General features: G+C 37.4%; 3 protein-coding genes and 1 long non-coding RNA gene across 4 annotated transcripts; 2 read left to right on the top strand and 2 right to left on the bottom strand.

Annotated features, from left to right (window-relative positions):
- Positions 1–1,583: 1,583 nt before the first annotated feature.
- Positions 1,584–5,349, bottom strand: LOC135134028 (uncharacterized protein K02A2.6-like). The gene is made up of 4 exons (XM_064062595.1): positions 4,500–5,349; positions 2,988–4,419; positions 2,421–2,887; positions 1,584–2,372 (listed from the first exon to the last, which is right to left on the bottom strand). The coding sequence occupies exons 1-4, from the start codon at positions 5,347–5,349 to the stop codon at positions 1,648–1,650; spliced, it is 3,474 nt and encodes a 1,157-aa protein (XP_063918665.1). The 3' UTR covers positions 1,584–1,647.
- An 8,257-nt stretch (positions 5,350–13,606) lies between these two features.
- Positions 13,607–14,337, top strand: LOC135134686 (uncharacterized). The gene is made up of 2 exons (XR_010281367.1): positions 13,607–13,857; positions 13,990–14,337. It is a non-coding gene; the product is annotated as an uncharacterized LOC135134686 (long non-coding RNA).
- Positions 14,338–15,101: 764 nt separating this feature from the next.
- LOC135134027 (uncharacterized) lies at positions 15,102–15,879 on the top strand. The gene is made up of 2 exons (XM_064062594.1): positions 15,102–15,355; positions 15,645–15,879. The coding sequence occupies exons 1-2, from the start codon at positions 15,102–15,104 to the stop codon at positions 15,877–15,879; spliced, it is 489 nt and encodes a 162-aa protein (XP_063918664.1).
- Positions 15,880–17,172: 1,293 nt separating this feature from the next.
- Positions 17,173–22,293, bottom strand: LOC135134026 (golgin subfamily A member 6-like protein 7). The gene is made up of 7 exons (XM_064062593.1): positions 22,278–22,293; positions 21,294–21,527; positions 20,903–21,231; positions 20,542–20,667; positions 19,687–19,916; positions 17,577–17,691; positions 17,173–17,253 (listed from the first exon to the last, which is right to left on the bottom strand). Exons 1-7 carry the CDS (start codon positions 22,291–22,293, stop codon positions 17,173–17,175), a joined length of 1,131 nt encoding a protein of 376 aa, XP_063918663.1.
- Between the last annotated feature and the right edge of the window lie 237 nt (positions 22,294–22,530).

Raw genomic sequence — 22,530 nt, 5'->3', positions numbered from 1 at the left:
AACCGGATCACAGTGCCGACGGTCCAGACTTTTTTTGATGCTCTGACTTCCGCTTATTAAATAAAATTCTACATTTTATTTTGATTTTCGATGTAGTAATTCACATTTGGTTAATCAGCATCCCTTAGCCTCCCCGTAACTGCGGCCTTGTCTAGGGGTTATGAAATATCGACAAAATATGAAAGTACCAAATTGCCCGACGGACTCTATTACTGTACGTCCTTAGGTTATCCTCGATAAGAAAAACAACTTGAAAGTGTTTATGTTTATACATCGGAAGAATGTCACGTAGAAATTAGTTTGATTTGAATGAGTTCATCCCCTCAAAACAGAGGATCAAAACTATTAAGTAGCAAGCTACAATCGACAAAATGTTCTTAAAATATTTACTATAGTACTTATTAAATCAAGACATTTGTCTTTTCACATTTTCGGGAAAATGGGGTGACTTGTTCTTAATTTGATCAATAAAAAATATGAATGCAATGATGAATCACAAGCACAAGTAAAAACTCATCATATTTTGTACATTTTGGGTAGAATTTATTAGGCATAATTTTGAGATAACGTTATCAATTTTTTGGGGGGAATAAACAGATTCATTAACAATTTCCCATGCTGACAATGACTTTAAAACGTCTACAAGATTTCAAAGCATTTAGTTTCCCAATTCTTGATTTATTCAATAAAATAAATTGACTGGTTTATTAATTTTTTTGACTCACCTTGTATAAGCAAATCAAAAAAATATAAATGCAATGATAAATTATAAGTATAGATTGATCACATATTGCACATTTTAGATAGGATTTATTCGGCAAAATTTTGAGATGACGTAATCAATTTTTTGGAGTTGATAAATGAATAAATTTTAATTAAAAAGTTACCATGCTTACATAATTTCAAAACGTCTGCAAGATTTTAAAGTATTTAGTTTTGCAATTCTTGATTTAAACAATAAAATAAATTGACTTAGCAAAATTTTGAGCGACGTCATAATTTTTTTAGAGAGGACAAGCAAATACATTTTGACCAAAAATTTACCATGCTTATGATAATTTTAAAAGATCTCTAAGGTTTCAAAGCATTCGATCTAGTAGTTCTTGATTAAATTAATAAAATAAATTCACGCATTCATTAATTTTTTTTAGACACCCTGTATAAGCAAATCCAAAAAATATGAATGGAATGATAAATCATAAGATTCACAAGTACAAACTCATCATATCTTCTATATTTTAGATTGGATTTATTCGGAAAAATTTAGAGCTGATGTCATCAATTTTTTGAAGGGGATAAGTAAATATATGTTGTTTAAAAATTTGTGGGTATTGTTGGTGATTTAAAAGCGACGGTACGGTTTTGAGATTTTATTTCGTTGTTTACTGTTCGAGGGTGCCAGGGAGAAGAAGGAAGGGTGTTTAAAATGGTACACATGTAAGCTCGGATTTGAAGAGGTGGAAGTAGGTAAAGAAGGGTTTAGAAAGTTCCAGAAGCGAAAAGAGAAAGTATGAAGAAGTGTAGGGCAGGTAGACGAAGGATAGGAAATATTTACATTTATACAAATATTACAAATGCCCTCAGGTAGAACACCTAATTTTGTGGGAACGGTTGTTCCTACAGTACCCCCCTGCTAGTGTTTTTTTTTTATGAAAAACCGCTTTGCAGGCGCTCAGGGAAGCGCACCCGTCTTCCTGACCTCGTGGTCCTCGTCGTTGTGGAAGCTGGCATCTCGTCGTCGTCGTGGGGTTGATCTGCGAAGGGCGCTGGTTCGTCTGTTGTGGGCGTCGTCCTCGTAGTGTCGCGGCCAAACTCTGACGTGGGCGTGTCGTCACTGAGTATGTACGCGGGTTTGAGCCGATCTATTGAAACGGTGACATCTCGACCTTTGATGTTGACGACGAACGTTTTCGCCGATCGCCTTACGACTCTGTACGGACCGTCGTATGGCTGTTGAAGCGGCTGCTTGGGACCGTCGTGGCGTACAAAAACTTGTTCGGACGTGGCGAGATCTTTAAAAATGAAGGTCTTCTTTGCTCCATGTCGTGTTCCCTCACATGGCTTCAAGTTACGCACGTGTTGACGTAACTCTTTGACGAAGTTTGGGGTGCTGTTGTCTGCGCTGTTTTCGTCGCGTGGGATGCCTAGGAATTCACCGGGCAGGCGGAGAGGTTGGCCATATACGAGCTCCGCGGAGGAACCCTGGAAGTCTTCTTTCCATGCTGCTCGAATGCCGAGCATGACGGTGGATAGGGCTTCAGTCCAGCGATTATTCTGGTGGCACATGATTGCCGCTTTTAACTGTCGGTGTAGGCGTTCAACCATTCCGTTGGCTGAGGGGTGGTACGCTGTAGTTCTCAAATGAGTGGTTCCTAATAAACAATTTAGTTGTTTAAATAGGTACGACTCGAATTGTCTACCTTGGTCGGTGGTTACTCGTAGCGGAGTGCCGAATCGTGCGATCCATGTGTCGTAAAAAGCTCGTGCCACGGTTGCTGCTTCCTGGTCGCTAATGGGTACGGCTTCTGGCCAGCGGGTGTACCGATCTACCATGGTAAGGCAGTAACGATAACCCTCTGAGTGTGGCATAATTACTATGTCCAAGTGCACGTGCTCAAACCTCGCTGATGGTGGCGAGAATGTACCGATGGGCGAAGAGACATGGCGTGAGATTTTCGAACGCTGACATTCTACGCAGTTGCGGGCCCATTCTCGACAATCTGATTTGACCGATGGCCAGACGTAACGTTGCGTCACCAGTTTTACGGTGGCTTTAACGCCTGGATGGGATAGACGATGAATCGACTCGGTATTCTTCTTCTGAAAGGCATACGTGATTGGCTTGTGGTCTGTGTAGATGGTGAAAGACCGCGCCTCTACCATATGCCTAAAATGTTTGACTGCGAGATAAATGGCTAGTAGTTCTCGATCATAAGCCCCGTAGTTTGACTCGGTGGGACTCAGTTTTTTTGGAAAAGAAGTCCAACGGTTGCCAGTGACCGTCGACCTTCTGCTGGAGGACTGCTCCGACGGCGAAATCTGACGCGTCCGAAAAAATAGCTAATGGTGCGTTTGGCTCGGGATGTGCCAATAATGTGGCTCCGGCGAGGCTCTCCTTGCACGCCTCGAATGCGGCCACCGTTGCTGGTGTCCAGTTGACCGGAGTTTTTCCTTTGACGTTGCCCTGGAGGAGGTCGTTCAAAGGTGCTTGCGTCTCTGCCGCCTTAGGTAGGAATCTTCTGAAAAAATTCAACATACCCAAGAACTGACGCAACTTTTTTATTGTATTTGGCTGCGGGAAGCTGCGGATTGCTTCGACCTTTTCTGGAAGTGGACGTGTACCTGCGCCGGAAACGAGATATCCTAAAAATTTGACCTCTGGCTGGCCGAAGACGCATTTCATGGGATTGATAACGACGCCGTACTCTCTCAAACGCTGAAACACAGTTTCCAAGTGCTGGAGGTGTTCTTCTGGTGATGCGGATGCGACGAGGATGTCGTCGATGTATGCATAGCAAAAATCGAGACCCTGCAACACCTCGTCCATGAATCGCTGGAACGTCTGCGCTGCGTTACGTAAGCCGAACGTCATGAATTGAAATTCAAACAAGCCGAATGGGGTGGTAATGGCAGTCTTCGGAACGTCTTCTTCTGCGACCGGGATCTGGTTGAATGCGCGTACCAGATCGATCGTTGAAAATATGATTTTGCCGTGTAAGGATTGCGCAAAATCTTGGATGTGCCTCACCGGGTACCTGTCGGGGCAGGTTCTCGCGTTGAGGGCACGATAATCTCCGCATGGCCTCCATTCGTCGCCCTTTTTGGGCACCATGTGAAGCGGTGAAGACCATGAACTTTGGGAAGGGCGGGCGATTCCTAGCTGGACCATGGCGTCGAATTCTTTTCTTGCTGCCTGGAGTCGGTCGGGCGCGAGTCTTCGGGGACGTTGCGCAATGGGAGGGCCCGGCGTGGTTACGATGTGGTGGCGGGTGGAATGTTTCACCGCCTTAGGGGTTCCGTCTGGACGTGTGACATCGGGAAACCGTTGGAGGAGTTCGTGGAACGGTGAACTTCCGGCGATGGTTTTTACGGACGGGATCTCACACTCAGTCACCTCTCCGATGGAAGTGAGTTGGGTAATTTGATCGTGTAGTCGCTGGTTTCTTATGTCCACCAGGAGTCCGTAGTGAGCCAGGAAGTCGGCTCCGATAATGGGTTTCACCACGTCCGCGACAACAAATCTCCACGTAAAATCGCGTCGTAAGCCTAAATTCAACGACAACGTGATTGTTCCGTACGTTGCGATGACGGTGCCGTTTGCCGCGGAAAGTTCATATGCGGACTTCGTACGCGGTTTTGGTAGCAGGGCATGCGGGAACACACACAGATCGGCGCCGGTGTCGATGAGGAATTTTTTGCCTGTTGTCCTCTCGGTGACGAATAAACGGCTCGATGTTGTTGTAGGGGTGGTGGGGCAGGCGTCAATGGCCGTCTTTAACGACTGCCCTCGGCGTTTCCCGCCGGTAGGGAACTGTACCTACACGGCTTGTCGCATCTTCTTGATTTGTCGCCGAAACGCCAGTGGTACCAGCAAATACCGCTGTCGCCTTTTATTCGATCACGGGATCCCGATCGCGAACGCGAACGCGATGCTGGTGATGTGCCTGGCCGCGAGTCCGGTCGCGAACGGTCTTGAGGCTGCGATATTGGGGAGATCTCAATTGCAGCAAACTTTTGCAAGACGGCCGCCAAGGTGCGTTCCACTCCGTCTATCCTCGATTGCTCCTGGGTCGATGACGGGGTTGCGGGTGATATGGTTGTCTCGGCTATTTTACCCAGGTTACCATAAGCTTCCGCAACGGAGTCCGCGATCTCGGCTCTCTTATCCAGCGTGAGGTCCTTGTGCGCGGCCAGCAGCGCTTGCATGTGTGTGGGCAAGCGTCTCATCCACAGCGTCTGTAGGACCTCTTCTGGGAACTCCGTCCCGGCGAGAACTCGTAGGTGGCGGAGGAACTGTGTGGGTTTGCGGTCCCCAAGTGGACCGTTCTCCAGGAGGCGGCGCGTGTTTTCTTCCTTTGATGGCCCCATCCGTTTGATTAATTCGCGTTTTAGCAGTTCGTATGTCCGCTCACTTTTGGGCTTTAGGAGTACATCGCGTATCTCGACCGCGTATTTCGCATCCAGGGCGCCGACCGCGTAACCAAATTTAGTGCTTTCTTGCGTAATGCCCGACGCTTCAAAACCACTTTCAAGTAACAGGAACCATAATTCCGGATCCTGGGGCAAAAACGGTGGAACTTTTACGGCAACGCGATCGACTGACGGGCTATTTGTATCGTTTGGCGCCATTGTTTTTGATTTTCTCTCGAAATTCCGCACTCTACTCGTCGCGATCACTGGTAATACTCACGTTTTTTTCTTCTTTCAATCACGTCGGGGTCACCAGTTGTGGGTATTGTTGGTGATTTAAAAGCGACGGTACGGTTTTGAGATTTTATTTCGTTGTTTACTGTTCGAGGGTGCCAGGGAGAAGAAGGAAGGGTGTTTAAAATGGTACACATGTAAGCTCGGATTTGAAGAGGTGGAAGTAGGTAAAGAAGGGTTTAGAAAGTTCCAGAAGCGAAAAGAGAAAGTATGAAGAAGTGTAGGGCAGGTAGACGAAGGATAGGAAATATTTACATTTATACAAATATTACAAATGCCCTCAGGTAGAACATCTGATTTTGTGGGAACGGTTGTTCCTACAAATTTATCATGACTTAAACATCTGCAAGATTTCAAAGCATTCAGTTTTGTAGATTCAAAATTAAATTGCAAAATGTTGTTTTATAATTTTGATTTTTTTCCCAAAAATCTGGACGTTCCGGGTAAAAACTCAACACGGAGTCATAAACTATTTACTATGTACAATTTTGAATTGACGTCATCACGTTATTGGTGGGGATGATTAGACAAATTTTGGTTAGCGTTTTACCATCTACATGATATTCCTAATATAAATACAAAATTTGACAACAATTGGCCCAGTACTTTCGGAGATTATCTATTTAATAAAAATCCAGGACGGCAGACACACAGACAGACAGACAGACGGACAGATAGACGGATCGGGAGACTGATTTCTTCGTACTCTAGGTTTAGAAAACGTAAAAGTAGAGGGCCGGCGGGAAGTAAAAATGAAAGAACAATCTTAATTACCTAACTGGGTGCAATTACACTAGTTATTTATATATCAAGCGCCGAAAATGAGACTTTGCGAAGCTCGAGCGCCACATTTTTTCCCAAAAATCTGGACGTTCCGGCTAAAAACTCAACACGGCGTCATAAACTATTTACTATGTACAATTTTTAATTGACGTCATCACGTTATTGGTGGGGATAATTAGACAAATTTTGGTTAGCGTTTTACCATCTACATGATATTCCTAAAATAAATACAAAATTTGACAACAATCGGCCCAGTACTTTCGGAGATTATCTGTTTAATAAAAATCCAGGACGGCAGACAGACAGACAGACAGACAGACCGACAGATAGACGGATCGGGAGACTGATTTCTTCGTACTATAGGTTTAGAAAACGTAAAAGTAGAGGGCCGGCGGGAAGTAAAAATGAAAGAACAATCTTCATTACGTAACTGTGTGCAAGTACACTAGTTATTTATATATCAAGCGCCGAAAATGAGACTTTGCGAAGCTCGAGCGCCACAAAAGCGCGAGGGATGCAAAGCCATTTCGACGTGAGATATATACAACATTTTTTGTTCTGCTTTTTATTAAAAAAAATATTACGATGGTGTGGCAATAAAATAACGTAACAACAAACTGAAATGACGAGTGATCAAGCAAAGACTGACTCGGTAAGACAAATCAGAGATCACGATTTGGAAATCAAAGGTTCTGATTTTTGACGTTTCGTTGCTCGACGTTTCGCGAACCGCAACACATACTCAGCTTCACATCGCAAAGTCTGTTACATAATTGACCGTATCTTCTACCAGTCTTGTGTAGCGCCGGATCACACACTGGGGTAGGTACCCCAGCGATAATCTAAAGAAAACTGTGAGAAACGCGAACTAAAATCCCCCCCTACTAACATTGCCGAAATTGACCGGTGGATCTCAACTCGTTCATTTGTTAAGATTGGCAAAAAAAAACCGATAAGCGCTAATTTGAAAACAAATTTGAAAAAAAAAAAACGTCCGCCTCAACAGCTCCGGTATATCTAACTGTATTAATCTGAAATTTGTCCCCCAAGTTGCAACTATGATTAAATAAAGTACTGGACTGCAAAACTAACAAGTTTCTGTTGTGCCAAATTGTATCAAGAGATATTTTTAAATAAGACAGAAGTTACATACATATAGAGTTACATCTTTTTTTCGAGTCCACGAGAGTATGCGTTTCAACACAAATTTTCGAGGTTTTCTTCTGTCAAAATAGACTAACGTTTAGGTCAATTTAAATGCTATAAATGAAATTTTAGCAATCTCGAATGAGAAATTAAGAAATGTGATAATGTAATATTTAAGTAAAAACATCCAGAAACCTTAGTTATAGCTTGATAAATAAAGAGTGAAGCTTGAACAAGTAAATTTCGTAACATATGATTTTTATAAACAATTTCATGTCTGTTAAATTATATTAGAACTAGGAAGAGTTACAAATCTTAACATGAACTGTGTGACGTCAGTTGCCTTTTTTTTATTTGCGTAGAAGTCATTTTAGTTCATCTGAGTTGTATATACTTTTTTGGTGTAGTTTGGCGGTTCTTATTATGTTTTGTGCTACCTACTCTATTAAGTGTATTATGATATGTAAATATTAAAAAATTAGTGTCACTTCCCAACTAGGTCGGCTTTTCATTTATTTTACTACAACAACGAAGTGTTTTGTGCAAACATGCATTTCCAAGTTGTGGGTGTCTATTGGCACGAAGCAGCAAATTATTCTTTCACGTTTGCATAATTCCAGGCGCGTATTGTTTGAGAACAAAATGTCGAGCAGGATGGTAGATGGCCCGCGGCCGCTTGTTAGTATTCTGACATCGTAGATGAGGCGGCAGCCACAGCGTTTGTTCACGCTCTTCTCTTCTGAATACCTCCTCACGAACATCCCTATTCAAGCAAGAGCTCGGGGTGAAGAATCACCCCCAGATAACAAAAACACCAGATACCAGTAATTATGCAAATTTTATTAAGTTGTTGGAGACGACACTGCCAGATGGACCTTTATGTCTCCAGAGAACTTCCAGAAACTTTGGCGCTAACTGGAGACGTGAATGTTGTGACAGGAAGGTAATCCCATGATGGACCTGACCTGACTCTCAGTGGAATGTATTGTTAAGCACTTTGCTGCGTTAATAGAGATCTGCTGTAATACTTCGTATAATAGACATTTTTTGTATACGGAATTATTCATGGAAAGCTCCACGCCTAAAAAATTCAAGATGCAACCAGAAATACAATTTCAAAACCATCTTTGATATTTTGTACCATTTTCTAAAAAAGTAAATTGTGAATTTGTTTGTTTTACTTAACTATCAAAACCAAAGATGTTTTACTTAAAAAATTATTGATGTGTTAATTAATTATGCATAGATAAAATATTGCAACACAGATGTTAAAAATCACCCTATTGCATTTTTGTTGCGCATTACAGACGACAGATAAACTGACGGAAACGTGAGACCTGTTTTTTCATGCGGGTTTTACAATCTTATAATTAATAATCCTTTAAAATCATAAAAATGGCTTGGGAAATCTTTCAGTAGCAGTGCGTTCCACTGGTATAATGCTACATTCGACATGCATTACTGGTTTAACAAAAAGAAAACGACGTAAAGAACTAACAAAGCTTTCAACTTTCATAAATATTCCCGAATGTCCTCTTTTGAAAGAAATGAGCAGTTCAGAAATGTACGATTTGGCGGAGCATGTAAGAAATTTCCATTACATTTCTGGCAGAGTTTGTAGCTTGAACTCGGTAATACATTGTAGACTGTTGGTCTATATATAACATATAAATTAATTTAATATTTTTTAACATTTACTTGACCTGAATGCTAAAATAACCAGAATTTGAGTTTTTGGAGATATGTGTTTTGTGAGATATGCGATGTCTAGTTTAATTAAATTAGGGTAGTTTCCATGTGAATAATCCAGTCGCAAAAAAAATCAAAAGACACTGTATCGGGGGTGAATATTGTTGTTAGCAGAGTGTTGGCATTTCGTCTCGAATATATTTTTCGGTGATGTGAACGCTTAGGGCCGGATTGTATCCATTTCTGGAGCCGCTGTGGCGCCGGCACAGACTCCTGCACCACCAATCGATTAAATCATTGCAGTAGTTCCCTGTGGCACTTGCTCAAATTTTTCGTCTTGTTCTTAAGTTTGTGTTAAATTTAAATTTCAAGTTAAGAACGATTTCTATTGACTGTTTTTTACATACAAACAGTTGTTTATATATATTATTTGGATATGAAATCCAGAAACCTGTCATCGACATAAATCGCGGAGAGGTTGGGTATCTCTGCTTATGACAACCATCTGCATAAACGTTTTCGTTTTGTGTTCGAATAAATTTTCTTGAACGTATGCTTTCTATTTTTGATTTATCCTTTGTATGTATTTTTTACAGACAAATTGCGACATTCTCTGTTAAGAAATATTTGCGCTTAGATCGTTTGGTTCTTTGGAAAATATTTAACTGTAGACAATTATTGTATTTTGATTGAATTATCGGTAAGTCTGGAAGTAAGAACTGATTCCTACATTTTTCACTCATAAAAATATGAAAGAAATTTTATGGCTTTCTAAATAAATGTAAGTTGTGTGTCTGATCGTTAGTTGGTGACTCAAAACTCGCTCGTGCGTTTGTACACGTTTTTAGTAGTAAACAGAAATAATTATCTACTAAATAATCTTTAATGTTCAGTCTTGCACACTATAGAAATGAAGTTATAAATTAAAATAACAGTTAGCAGAAAATTGTAAACAGACACGAAGACTCATTTCTTACAGTAAGGCAAGTTGGGGTAGGTTCTGATTTCATTTCTAAATGGTCGTTACCGTTGACTGTTGTTGGATCGTTTTCCTTGAATTCGTTAGTTTTTTCGAAAGTAATTTGAGGGCGAGAAATGTCCTGGTTGCTGTGCAAGGTTTCGTTTTTCGTCATGAAACAGCTAAATAGTTAAATATAAACTATTAAATGATACGTTAAAAACATGTTGAGGTAAAATTTAGTATTCTTGAATAGTGTTGTGCTGCGAAAAGTAAACCGCAACCGCACTTTTAAAAGTTACTTTTTTATAAACTTCAAAGCGGATCCATAAACCACAAGTACAAGAATATCTCATTTTATAAAATTTAAATAGCATTTACTATGCAAAATTTTGAGGTGACCCCATCAAATTGTTGCTGAAGATGATTAGTTTTCCTATACACAAGATATTCATAAAATCGAAACATTCACATCAGGAGTTTCGTTGGGAGACTTAATTTATTTAATTGGAATTTTTAATTAAAAACATACGAGAATGTTTTCGCCGTTTCGAATATGTTCTTTTGTTCGTAAATCAATACCGAGGAAAAAATAAAATAAACATAATTAAGGGCGATTTAAAAAGAAAACATTAAACATTGTAAATGTTTCAATATCTGAAATTTAGTAACGATTTTTGCGAAGTACAAACTTTGATCTCAATAATTAAATGGTGGGTAGTCAAGGAGGTTTTCAATTAAATTAACTGTTCGCGTCGCCCTTAGCATTAAATGGACGTTCTTGCAAAGAGGCGGACTGAAAGAATTTAATTTTGTTAACTTATTAAATAATTGTAAGTACCTATTCGGTAAATTAATTTTATTAATTTCATCATTTTAACTTAGGAACAAAGCCGTCCATTTTTAGAATTAATTATTCTTTGTTTGAATAATGCTTAAAATAACTTGGAAATATTTAGTATATACACTGACAACTGTTTAATGGCGATAAACTAAAAAACCAGTGGATGACACTTTGCAGTTCTTAAGAAAATATACTTATGTAGAAAGCGGTTTCAGCTTTCGAAGAAAGCTCGTTCAGTTACATACGCGGATAAGCGATCTCGCAGGGGAGACAGCATCAAAGGAAAAACGACAAGTCAATATCTAAAATAGCTTGTTCTAGAATTTAATTTTGCGACGTTAATTTATTTTTCAAAAAGACTAAACAACTGCAAAAAAATGCAAAAAATGTGACAATAACATAAGAGAAAGTGGTTTATTCAACTTTAATTACTTTTTGGTTGGAATGCGTCAGATTTTACATATTATGTTTCTCTTGTCTCTGAAATAGATAAATACCCCTTGCATGTTGCATGTGAGGACAATAAAGACTCGTTTAATGACGTTTTTATAATCATGTCATTAATTTTTGAGATCGATTGTGATATGAACAATAGCAGCATTACTTACACAATGTTGTTTAGTATATTTTTCCATTATTTATATGAATATTTTTGACTTTATAGTAACAATGATGATAATGGTAATAGCAATAATATAAATCAATTTAAGCGTTAATACTCTCAGAAAATATTTTTTTCATGTTAATCTTTTGATGGTTATCGGTCGGGGAGTAGCAGGTTTTCAGTTACTAGAGAAGTAAGTAAAGTTATTTCAGAATAGAACTTTAGCGTTAACGTATGTTATGAATTCAAATATAATAAAATTTGAATTTTAAGAAGTTGTTATAGGCAACCAGTTTTATAGAAACCGTTGTAGCTAGTTATCTATATACATTTCCGAAAATTATTTTCACGAGGGCAGTAACTTTTATTTTTAAAATTTGATTCAGATTTTAAAAATGTTAAGACTTTACATAATTCTGCGCGAACGAGCACGACCCTTTTCTCCAGTGGATTCCCCTCTGCGTTTTCCTTCATGTCGCACTTGACTGTGTATGCATACATTGTCATCTGCTTACAGCAAATGATTGTAAATTGCCCATAAACCAACTGAAATGTACTGAAATAACAGTTTTATACTGCATTCTGGCTGACATTTAGTGTTGTTGGCTTGTAGACAAATTCTTTTCCATATATTTTACAACACTGCTACTGCTACAAAAAAAAGATCCTCAAAAACTGAATTTCATGGAAATATGAACATTTTTCAGTTTTTAATAATAACAATAGCCCGCTTTTACGAAAAATTGTTTGCGCGAGGCGTATTTTTACAGGAAAAATGTTACCATCTCCAGAAAATTTTACCTTCCATTTTTCATCGTGGAACTATTAGCGCAATCTGCCGCCCCCAAGCTTAATATAAGGTGGCTCCTATTTGACAGAGATTGAGTTCAGGGGTTGTAGTAATGACTGGCCGCGTATGCCGACGCTATTGATTCAACAATTATTAATTGATACCTCTTGGACGGCTGCAAGCTCTCTGTTGTTTCGACACAAACGCCGCCTCCAGATCATCGTCTAGAAATTGGATCATCCATTACGAGGGCAATTCATATAACGCGTTGCTACGGAGGTTTTGATGAACGATAGACAGATAAAGCCATTTTTTCACATGTATTTGTTATCCGGAAAGTTCTCTGTTATGGAGACAGTGTATAATGGGTGAATTGTGCACATAATTTATTGAAAAAATACTTCAGAGAGGAGTCATTTAGAAATACTTAGGTGTATTACTTTTGAACTTTTTATAGTACGATATTTTCAAAATAACCTTAATTTAGTGACTTTTCTTCTCATATCAGTTTACGCATACATTGTAACACCGACTACTTGAATAGGATATTTGAGTGTTGTGCTAGTTTTAGACAGAAATACTCGTATGGATTTAATTTTTTTTCTCAAAATTTAAGTTTTGAGATCTTTTAAGTTTTTTTGTTTTTTTGTTTCTGAAAATTCTAACAATGAAATGATTAAATATTTACCAAAAAAGCATACTGTATATTGTGTTCAGAAGATACGGAATTAATTATTTGAACATTTGAACAAAATAATTTCACTACATGTTTAAACAGATGGATTTATTTTTATATCTTCGTTTTGTTATGACGTCATCGCCAAATTCTTATACTTTTTTGTCTTATTCGTAGACATTGAACAAAATTTTGTGTTGAGACTAAACAAATGCGTAAAATTGTGAAAAAGAAAACATACAAATATAAAATAAACCTATTCTTTAAATAGGAGTATATAATTATTAAAATTTTTTTTAAAGAATTAACAGTGATTGGAGACTGAGGAAACACTTTATGATCAATTTGGATTTTTTGGGATGATAAATCTTATTACTCACTTATCTGTTGCTTATCACTTGTCTAAAAGCATGATTCGTTTTTCATATAACTTATCTGCAAGTCTAATAGCGAAAAACAAATTTTCCAGCAATTAAAATTTCCAAGAGATAAACTAAACGATATAAGTTTAATCCACTGTCGCTAGAAAACGCATTATTTACGTCTATGTGAGATTTAGCAACATCAAGCCAGTGTGCCGCTTCAACAAAATATCAAGATACTATTGGTGATTAATACATACACCTTTCTTTTTTGAAAATACTATATAAACGTGAAGGAGCTAAATGTAATTCAGTAAAATATCAATAATGTTTTGCACTCCGAGTTGTTGTTGCCATTCTCATTTTACACGCATAAGGGAGTGTAACATCATTAAAACATCGCCTCAATGCAGTTCCTCTAGAGAAGATTGTGTTATAATTGTCAATCCTCAGTCTGGTATGGTACTTGATGCATCCTGCTATGAAGTGAAACTAAAGTGTTATACAGGGTGTTCGTCGCAACTTTGGTATTTAGAATGTTCACAAAATGGCAACTTTTTCATTGTCAACGTGGGAAATGAGTGAGTAAAATTTCGTTGACACGTATATTTAATTCACAAATTTAATTCGAAATCTCTTGTAAGTGATATTTTGTTGACGTTTGATGTGTCTTTTCCGTTATTTAAGTATATTCATGTGTTTATTCCTTATAGGAAAGTCCTGGATATCCAAGGTGGTGTCAAAAGTTCCGCCAATTTGATAACTTATGAAAAACATGGTGGCGATAATCAACAATGGCTTATCGATCATTGTGACAACACCATCTCCAATCCATGCGATGATTTGGTTGTTGACGTATTCGAGCAACGCTTTTGTTGTGGAACGAATGTGATTGCTTACACAAAACATGGAGGACCCAATCAAAAGTTTTGTCTTCAGTATGTTTGACCTAAAATGGTAAAAAACAACAATCAAGCTGTGTAATTGGCGACTCCACATTTTGTCTGCCTTACATATCTATATTGTACTTTCATTACTTTTCTATTAAAACAGAAAACAAGTTTTGAAATTTACTTCAATTTTTCATTTCTCATTTGTTCCTTTATGAAGCATGTGTTGAAGAATGTGCTAGCTTGGCACAAATTCTAATCGTTTCTTAAACCTTACTAAAGAAAGAGTTTCAATTTTAATCTATGATTATTTCATTGCTCCTACTAAAAATGGTTGTTATTATTTTCCAAAAATTCGTTATTTTATAAGACTAATTTGAGAAATTTGCTATATCGCTTCAAAAAAAAAGTAAAAAAACTTGTTCATATAAAAAATATTTATAGTTTCAAAATTTGTCTTGTATTTTATGTTTAAAAAGAATTGACACTGATTGCAGAGGTGACGAACGCATTGTGTAAATAACGTTATAGATTTTTTTTATAATTTACCAATGACATCATACACTCGTTCTTACTAGTTGGGCTTCTTGGGATAATAAATGTTGATTATTTACATATCACTTACCACTTATTTACAGAGCATGGATGCGTTGCTTATGTAAATTATCTATAATGCGATAATTTAAAACAAAAATCATAGAAATTAAAATTTCCAAGAGACACTATGATCTGTCAATTATAAGTAAACGTCTCATGTTTATACACTATTTCAAGGAAGCGCATGATTTAGGTGCACATAATGTTTAACCACATCATGCAGTTGTACCGCTTCCACAAAATATTAGCTTACTATCGGTGTTTAAACATTCATCTTTCTTTTACAAATCCTATATAAACGTGGTGAAACTATAAAACAATTCAGTTAAATATCAATAATGGAGTGTAGTCCAAGTTGCCATTGCCATCCTAATTTGGAACGCATAAGAGAGTGTAACATCGTTAAAAGACTACCTCTTTGCAATCCCCAAATACAGAATGGTGTTATGATCGTCAATCCTACATCTGGCATGGTACTCGATGCATCGTGCCATGAAGTGAAACTGCAATGTTATACAGGAAATACATCACAACTGTGGCATTTGGAATGTACACGAAATGGCAACTTTTTCATTATTAACATCGGAAATGGGTGAGCATAACTATTGTTATACACAGTGTCTATAAATGATTCTAGTGTCAACGGCTCTGGAATATCTTTTGTTAATAATTTTCCCGCCTTGTTTATCTAATTTACTCTAATTATGTGATGATTGGGTTGTATTATTTATATGTATGTTAAGTGGTTTTGCAACAAGTGATGCTAAAGTCTCATTTTAAACGATGGCTGTAGTTAAGCACATATATTGTGGTATTATATGTATGTATTTTCACTACCTTTTTACATTTTTTAAATATATTTACATATTTATTCTTTCTAGGAAAGTCTTGAGTATTGAAGGTGGTGTTACAAGTTCGGCCAACTTGATAACCTCTGAAAAACATGGCGGTGTTAATCAGCAATGGTCTATCAACCACTGTGACAACACTATCGTCAATTCATGCAGCAATTTGGTTATCGACATAAAGGAGGAATGTTTTTGTCCTGGCACAAATTTGATAGCTTTCCCAAAACATGGAAGAGACAATCAAAAGTTTTGTCTTCAGTATGCTTAACCTCAAACAGCAATAATGTTTAGAGGCATGGATCAAAATAAAACTGTGTAACTGCTTGATTTTACATGGATTTTATTGTATTGTATGGACTTTTTACTAAATTAGAAAACAGCGCCTAAAATCTGCTTTACTAACTATTTCTTATTTGTTAAATCAATTTTTTGGTAAATTATATAATCATTTGTTTTAGGAAACAATTTTGAAGTATTTGATTCTTCGGAAAAATTAAAAAACTAGGCACATATTCAAATTGTATCTTACATCTCATTAAAGAAACAGCTTTAATTCTTTTATTATTAATTTACTCCATCAACAAATATTGTGTGATTACTAGCATTTAATCTTTTTAGTTGAGATTCTGCGTTAATTCTAAAAATGTTCATTGATTTATACTTTTGACTATGAGGCAGCTTACCGTAAAGCAATCACTATTAATTAGTGCTACTAGAAAAAATTGGTTGAAGATTATTTCTACATAACTAGCGGCATAAATAACATCCTCGCACTCCTTGTGCCAAAAATTTGCGCTCCAAAGTGTGGACAATGTAAAAGGAGTATATTGTTGTATAGCATTTAAATCATTTTAAAATATAAATTTTTGAGATGATGTTATCAAATTCTTGGTGGAGACAATTCGCCAAATTTTGATTAGCGTTAACTGTCTACGTGATATTCCTGACATACATACAAAATTTGACAATAATCGGTCTAGTATTTCGGAGATTACGTGTCTAATAGAAATCTACACAGACACCAGACAGACAATCGAAGATCACTTTTTTCGTACTCTTGGGGTCATGAATTCTCGAGAAAACATAAAAGTGACAAGTCGCCCTATGGACTCGATTACTATATGTACTTCCTTAACTTACGCTGGCTCGAAGTAAAAAAATTGTTGAAGGTTATTATATCAATTTAGGAGCTGCTAAGATAATTGTAGGCAAATGTGATATCCTCTAAGAAAAGAGAGGGTGGGTGGGCGGGGCTAGTACCTGCTAAGATAAGGCTGATTTTGTCAAATGACATACACTCTAAGAAAAGAGAGGGTGGATGGGCGGGGCTAGTACCTGCTAAGGTAAGATTGATTTTGGCAAATGAGATCCCTCTAAGAAAATAGAGGGTGGGTGGGCGGGATTAGTACCTCCTAAATTGAGATTGATTTTGGCAAATGACATACACGCTAAGATTATAGAGGGCGGGAGAGCCGGGCTAGTATCTGCTAAAATAAGACTCAAATTCAGTACACTGTATCAAGGAAACGCACGATTTAGGTGCACATAATGTTTAAAGACATCATGCAGTTGTGCCGCTTCCACAAAATATTAGCTTACTATCGGTATCGGTGTATAAACATTTATCTTTGTTTTGCAAATCCTATACAAACGTGGTGAAACTGTAAAATAATTCAGTTAAAAATCAATAAGTGTACTCCAAATTGACATTGCCATCCTAATTTGGTACGCATAAGAGAGTGTAACATCGTCAAAAGACTAGTAGTATTAATTTATTATTTGCCTTACAGGCTTAATAATATTCCCAGTAGGGGAACAAATTAACTTAATCTTCATCAGATAAATCAATAACAATAAAAATAAATAAATTAAAATAAAATAAAATAAAAATTCGAGTGTTATATAATAAATATTCTATTCTTTCTGCTTGCCCACCCCTTGCCATAGTTCCCTTATCTTGCATACTTCTTTCATCCAGTCCAGTCCTCTTCCATCCTCGTTTAGCACTTCTTCCCTACTTTCCTCCGATTGTCTCAATCCTCCACATCCTTCCAGCATATGCTCTATTGTTTCTCCCTCTCTTCAACATATCCTACACCTTCTGTCAGTTTCATCCATCCAAAAATTATTCTCTTTCTCTTCATTTCCACACCTAAATCTCGCCATCATTCTTTTCTCCTTTATACTCTCTCTCTCTCTGTGTGTACTTTGGTACTTCATCCTTTACTATTTTTCTATAGTCTGCATTATATCTAGACTCCGATATTCTCGATGTACGTTCTTGCTTATCTATATCCTTGTCTCTTACACTCAGTTCTTCTTTCATACTCCTTCCCATTTCTCTCATTCTCTCTATTTCTTCACATGCATATCCCTTTCCTTCATAATACTTGTCTCTTTCGTTCCAAACATGTTTTCCCCCTTCCTTTTTTATTTCTTTCCAACATTCTTGCAATATCTTGCAATCGCCTCTCTCACTGAACTTCTCTTCAAATCCAACCGCCCTTTTACCCGCGTCCACTCTCATTTTCTCCCTTTTTGTTTCTTCTCTCACTATATACCCCGGCGTATACTTTTCCAATCCCAATGTCCATTTCAAGTATTTTTCTTGCACTCTCTCTATTTCTTCATATTCCCTCCATCCCCAAATCTCAGTTCCGTACATAAATACACTTTTGATCAAACTGTCAAACATCATCATTCTTCTCTTATAATCATGTCCAAATTTTCTCTCTCCTATTCCCCATACTATTCCTATCACTTTGTTCGCTTTTTAGATCATTTCTTGAATATGCGCTCTATCTGAGTTATTGCTCTATCTGAGTTATTGCTCTTTAATGTATATCGTAAGTACTGGAATTCTTTCACCTGTTCAATGTTCTTCCCTTTCCATGCCCACTCTTTCTTCTCCTTTCTTACTTTCTTCCCAAACACCACCATTTTTGTTTTTTCCACATTCATTTCCAATTCCTTTTTTTTTACATACTTCTTCAAACTTTTAATCATTGTTCTCATTTCTTCTCTTTTCTTTGCCACAATCACCAAATCATCTGCGTACGCCAGCGACCACACTTTCTCTTTGCCGACTACCACCCCTCCTGTCTGTGCTTTTCTGAACAATTCATTTATATCTCCTAGATAAGCTGCAAACAATGCGGGGCTGAGTGGGCATCCTTGTCTCACTCCTCTATTTGTATAAAAACTCTCACTCTCTATTCCATTCACTCTCACAGTATTTACTGTTTCTTCATATATTTCTTCCATTTTCGTTACCAAGTGTGCATCTACTCCCTTTCTCCTCAAATACTCCCACATTTTCTCTCTATTCACGCTATCAAACGCTGCTTTGAAATCTATGAACAATGCGTACATTCGTCGACCCTCTTTCCTTATTTCTCTTCCCACTAAATGCCGCAGGATATACACATTGTCCATAGTACCTCTTCCTTTCCTAAACCCTGCCTGACCGTCTGGTAACATACCCCTTGCTTCCATCTCCTTTCGTAACCTCTCATCGAGTATCATTGCATATATCTTGTACGCCGTATTGAGCAATGTAATCCCTCGGTAGTTCTTCACATCACTTTTTTGCCCCTTTTTAAATAATGGGATTATTATACCTTCTCTCCACTGCCGAGGGAACCTTTTTCCCTTCCAAACTCTATTTACCACTTCCCATATATTTTCTTTCACTCCTTCTGTTCCGAACATCCACGCTTCGTTCTGGATTCCATCCCCTCCTGGTGCCTTTCCTCTTTTCAGTCTTGCAATCTGTCTTCCTATTTCATATTTTGTTATTTCCGAACCTCTCCACATTTCTTCCGTCGCTGTGATTCCTTTATTTATTTTGCAGCATTTTTCCTCACAACCTCCGAATAATTCCATAAAGTGTGTTTTCCATTCATGTATTTTGATTTTCCCGCTGACTTCAGTCTTCTTTCTCCGTTCCTTGTTTATATATCTCCATACTTGCTCTTCTGTTTTCAGGGACTTTATTGTCTTCTCTTCTTCTTCTCGTTTTTCTCTTTTTCTTTCTTCCCATTTTCTCCTATAATTCTCTCTTGCTTTTAGGTACTCTTCTTTCCTTCCCTTGTTATTCTTCCATTTTCTTAATTTTTCCCTTGCGTTTCCCTTCAACTCACTACGTCTCCGTTCCATCCAATATTCCTCCCTTGCCATATGTATATCTTTCTTTTTTTCCGTAGCTTCTACAATTAGGTTGCTCAGTTCCACCATCATAGCTTCTATATCTTCTTTTACTTCGAATTTCTTTTTTTCTAGTCTACTTCTGTATCTTTGAATTCCCTATTCATTCCATATTCTTTTTTCTAGTTCTTTTCCTTCGTTTCTTCTCTTTTGTTTTTCGTACTCTTGCTTTTTTCCTTTTATTTTTATTCCCATAGTCTATAATTGATTCTCCTCTCGCCGCTTCTTTGTTATTTGCTTTATCTTTTGATCCTCTTTTCTTTCCCTTTTCTTTATCTATTATTCTTGTCCCCTTATCGCCCAATCTTGCGTTAAAATCCCCTCCTATAAGTATTTTTTCATCTCCTTTTTCTTTTGTTTCCTTTTCTATGTTTATCTTGGTTTCCTCCATTTTCTTGTTATAAACGGTTATTATTTCCCATCGATTATTATCCAGCTGTATTACTTTTTTCATTAGTCCGTTTTTATTATTACTTCCCTTTTCCAATTCTTGCATTTCTTTTCGAATTCCCATTACTATTCCCCCTCTTGCTCTCCCCTTTTTCTTTTCCTTTGTCTACCCTTGACACTCCCACACATATTCTTGTGGTAGTGTCTCTTCCAATTTCTCCCAGTTTTCTCTTTGTACCCAAGTCTCTACTAGCCCCACAACATCAAATTTTCCCACGTAGTCCCAGAACTCCTTTTCCTTTTTTCGCAACCTTTGGACATTCCAAAACAGTACCTTCACCCCTTTTTCTCCTAATTTTGTACCAGCTTCCCTTTTTCCGATTTCTCTATCTGCATCCTTTATTCCTTTTCCTTTCCCTTTGCCTTGTTTGCTTTCCTTTTTCCTCGTTTTCTTCCTTCTCTTTTGGCTCTTTACTAAAAATGTTCTACCTTCTTAAGTCTGCCCTCTTCTTCATTCCATTTAAAATTTCTGCCGTCTACAGTTAACTTTTTATATCCCATTCTAACCATTTTCCGTTATTTCTCTCTTTTGTTGTCTTTTCTTTTCTCTTGTTTTGAATTTTTCTTTCCGTTTTCGTCAGATCATCATTTATGTAAATTGACGACACTTTTAAGTTCTTCTTGCTGTTCATTACATTTATTTTTTCTTCTCTGTTTTCGAATTCCACTACATAAACTTTCTCTGCAATTTTGTACGCGTTTCTAACTTTACACTCTACTTTGACTTTCTCTTCTAAAAATTTTGTCACCTTTCCAATTATCTGCTTCTGCTCTCCTGTTTCTATTTCCAATCCCATCATCACTACTTTATTTCTTCTCTTTTCTCTCTCCATTCGATCTAGTTGACTTTCTACTTCACCCACTCTCTTTCCTATTTCTTCCTTAGCTCTCTTCCATTCTTTATGCTTATCTCTAATTTCTTGATTTTGCTCCTGTAGTTGATCTCTTGCTTGCTTTAATTCCTCTCTTATTGTTTTAAGCTCCTCATTAAGCTGTGTATTCCATTCGTTCAATAATTTTTATTACTTTCTCTCATATCATCTCTGATTTGTGTCGCAAGTTCGCTGATCATCTTCTTGACCTCCTCCATCTCTATATCTCCTTGATTTTCCTTCTCTCTCGATTGCAGAGGTGATCTTACTGTTATTTTGTTTCTTTGGAAGACCTGCTCGTTCTCTTTCGGCGACTCTACTTCTCTATCCCTTTTCTTTCTTTCTGTCCCTTTACTACTCATTACCTCTTTGTCTTTGACTTCCTTCACTGCGGAAGGATATAACCCAGATCATCTCTTCGGAAGTTATTCTCCTATCCGTGTTTACGTTTATCCGATATCTGTATTGTCAAAAGACTACTTCTATGCAATCCCCAAATACAGAATAGTTTTATGATCGTCAATCCTACATCTGGTATGGTACTTGATGCAACGTGCCATGAAGTGAAACTGCAATGTTATACAGGAAAACAAAACTGTGGCATTTGGAATGTACACAATTATTAACATCGGAAATGTTCCTACCTTGAGATCCCTCGAAGAAAAGAGAGGGTGGGTGGCCGGTACTGGTATCTGGTAAGATAAGGGTGATTTTTTTTCAAGTTCAGCCAGCACCAAACACCAGATTTCTTTAAATTTATCTAAAAATAAAACACCAGGGGACCTAAAATTAATTGCGAACATTTTAAACGTATGGTTTTGAAAACGTTGACAATTTTTCATACGTCAAACATTTTTAACTGCTTACTCGATTTTTGCTTCGCCTTATGTCATGCCATGGCCGACTAGTATAAAGATTATGGCCTGTCCAAAGGAATGCCAAAGGTACCATACGTGCTGCCATCTATTAATAATTCAAAAGCGACAAAAGAATTATTAACACTTTTTGAAAGCCACAAAGGCATTCATACCGAAACAAACCACCATTACACGTTTTGAAGTCCCATAATGTCAAGTCAAATTAAAATTTGGCTAAATTATTAAGTGTAATTATTAATAGATGGCAGCACGTATCGTACCTCTTGGACAGGCCATAATCTTTATACTAGTCGGCCATGGTCAATGGTCATGCAAACCTTGTTGTCAAATGGAATTTTATCAAATTAGAGAGAGTAGTTGTAGAGTCCGTTTTTCCGAATTTATTAATAAATTATAATTTAAGAATCCATCTTCGGCCACTGCCTTTGATTCGAATGTATTATCCTACGAAAACACACTCTGTTAACTTGCTTATGTTTGGTCTGGAGTGAATTTTTCGGACCACGATAGAAA

Source organism: Zophobas morio, unplaced genomic scaffold (assembly GCF_036711695.1).
Source record: "Zophobas morio isolate AGI-343-1 ecotype UQ-CSIRO unplaced genomic scaffold, CSIRO_AGI_Zmor_V1 ptg000023l, whole genome shotgun sequence".
NCBI lineage: Eukaryota > Metazoa > Arthropoda > Insecta > Coleoptera > Tenebrionidae > Zophobas > Zophobas morio.
The sequence above is the reverse complement of the archived record's forward strand: the minus strand, read 5'-3'. Positions and strand labels throughout refer to the sequence as shown.

Bases quoted from the DNA above. Each gene is read 5' to 3' on its own strand.
- LOC135134026 (XM_064062593.1), bottom strand. The intron at 17,692-19,686 runs GTACCTAAAAGC...GATATGTTGAAG, and splicing joins AACAAGGGAAGGAAAGAAGA to AGAGGGAGAAACAATAGAGC. The intron at 17,254-17,576 runs GTATGCAAGATA...ACGTTTGTATAG, and splicing joins GACTGGACTGGATGAAAGAA to GATTTGCAAAACAAAGATAA.
- LOC135134028 (XM_064062595.1), bottom strand. From the start codon at position 5,349: ATGGCGCCAAACGATACAAATAGCCCGTCAGTCGATCGCGTTGCCGTA. The intron at 4,420-4,499 runs GTTAAAGACGGC...AGAGGACAACAG, and splicing joins GGGAAACGCCGAGGGCAGTC to GCAAAAAATTCCTCATCGAC. The intron at 2,888-2,987 runs GTTGGACTTCTT...CAAACATTTTAG, and splicing joins GTCGACGGTCACTGGCAACC to GCATATGGTAGAGGCGCGGT.
- LOC135134027 (XM_064062594.1), top strand. From the start codon at position 15,102: ATGGAGTGTAGTCCAAGTTGCCATTGCCATCCTAATTTGGAACGCATA. The intron at 15,356-15,644 runs GTGAGCATAACT...TATTCTTTCTAG, and splicing joins ATTATTAACATCGGAAATGG to GAAAGTCTTGAGTATTGAAG.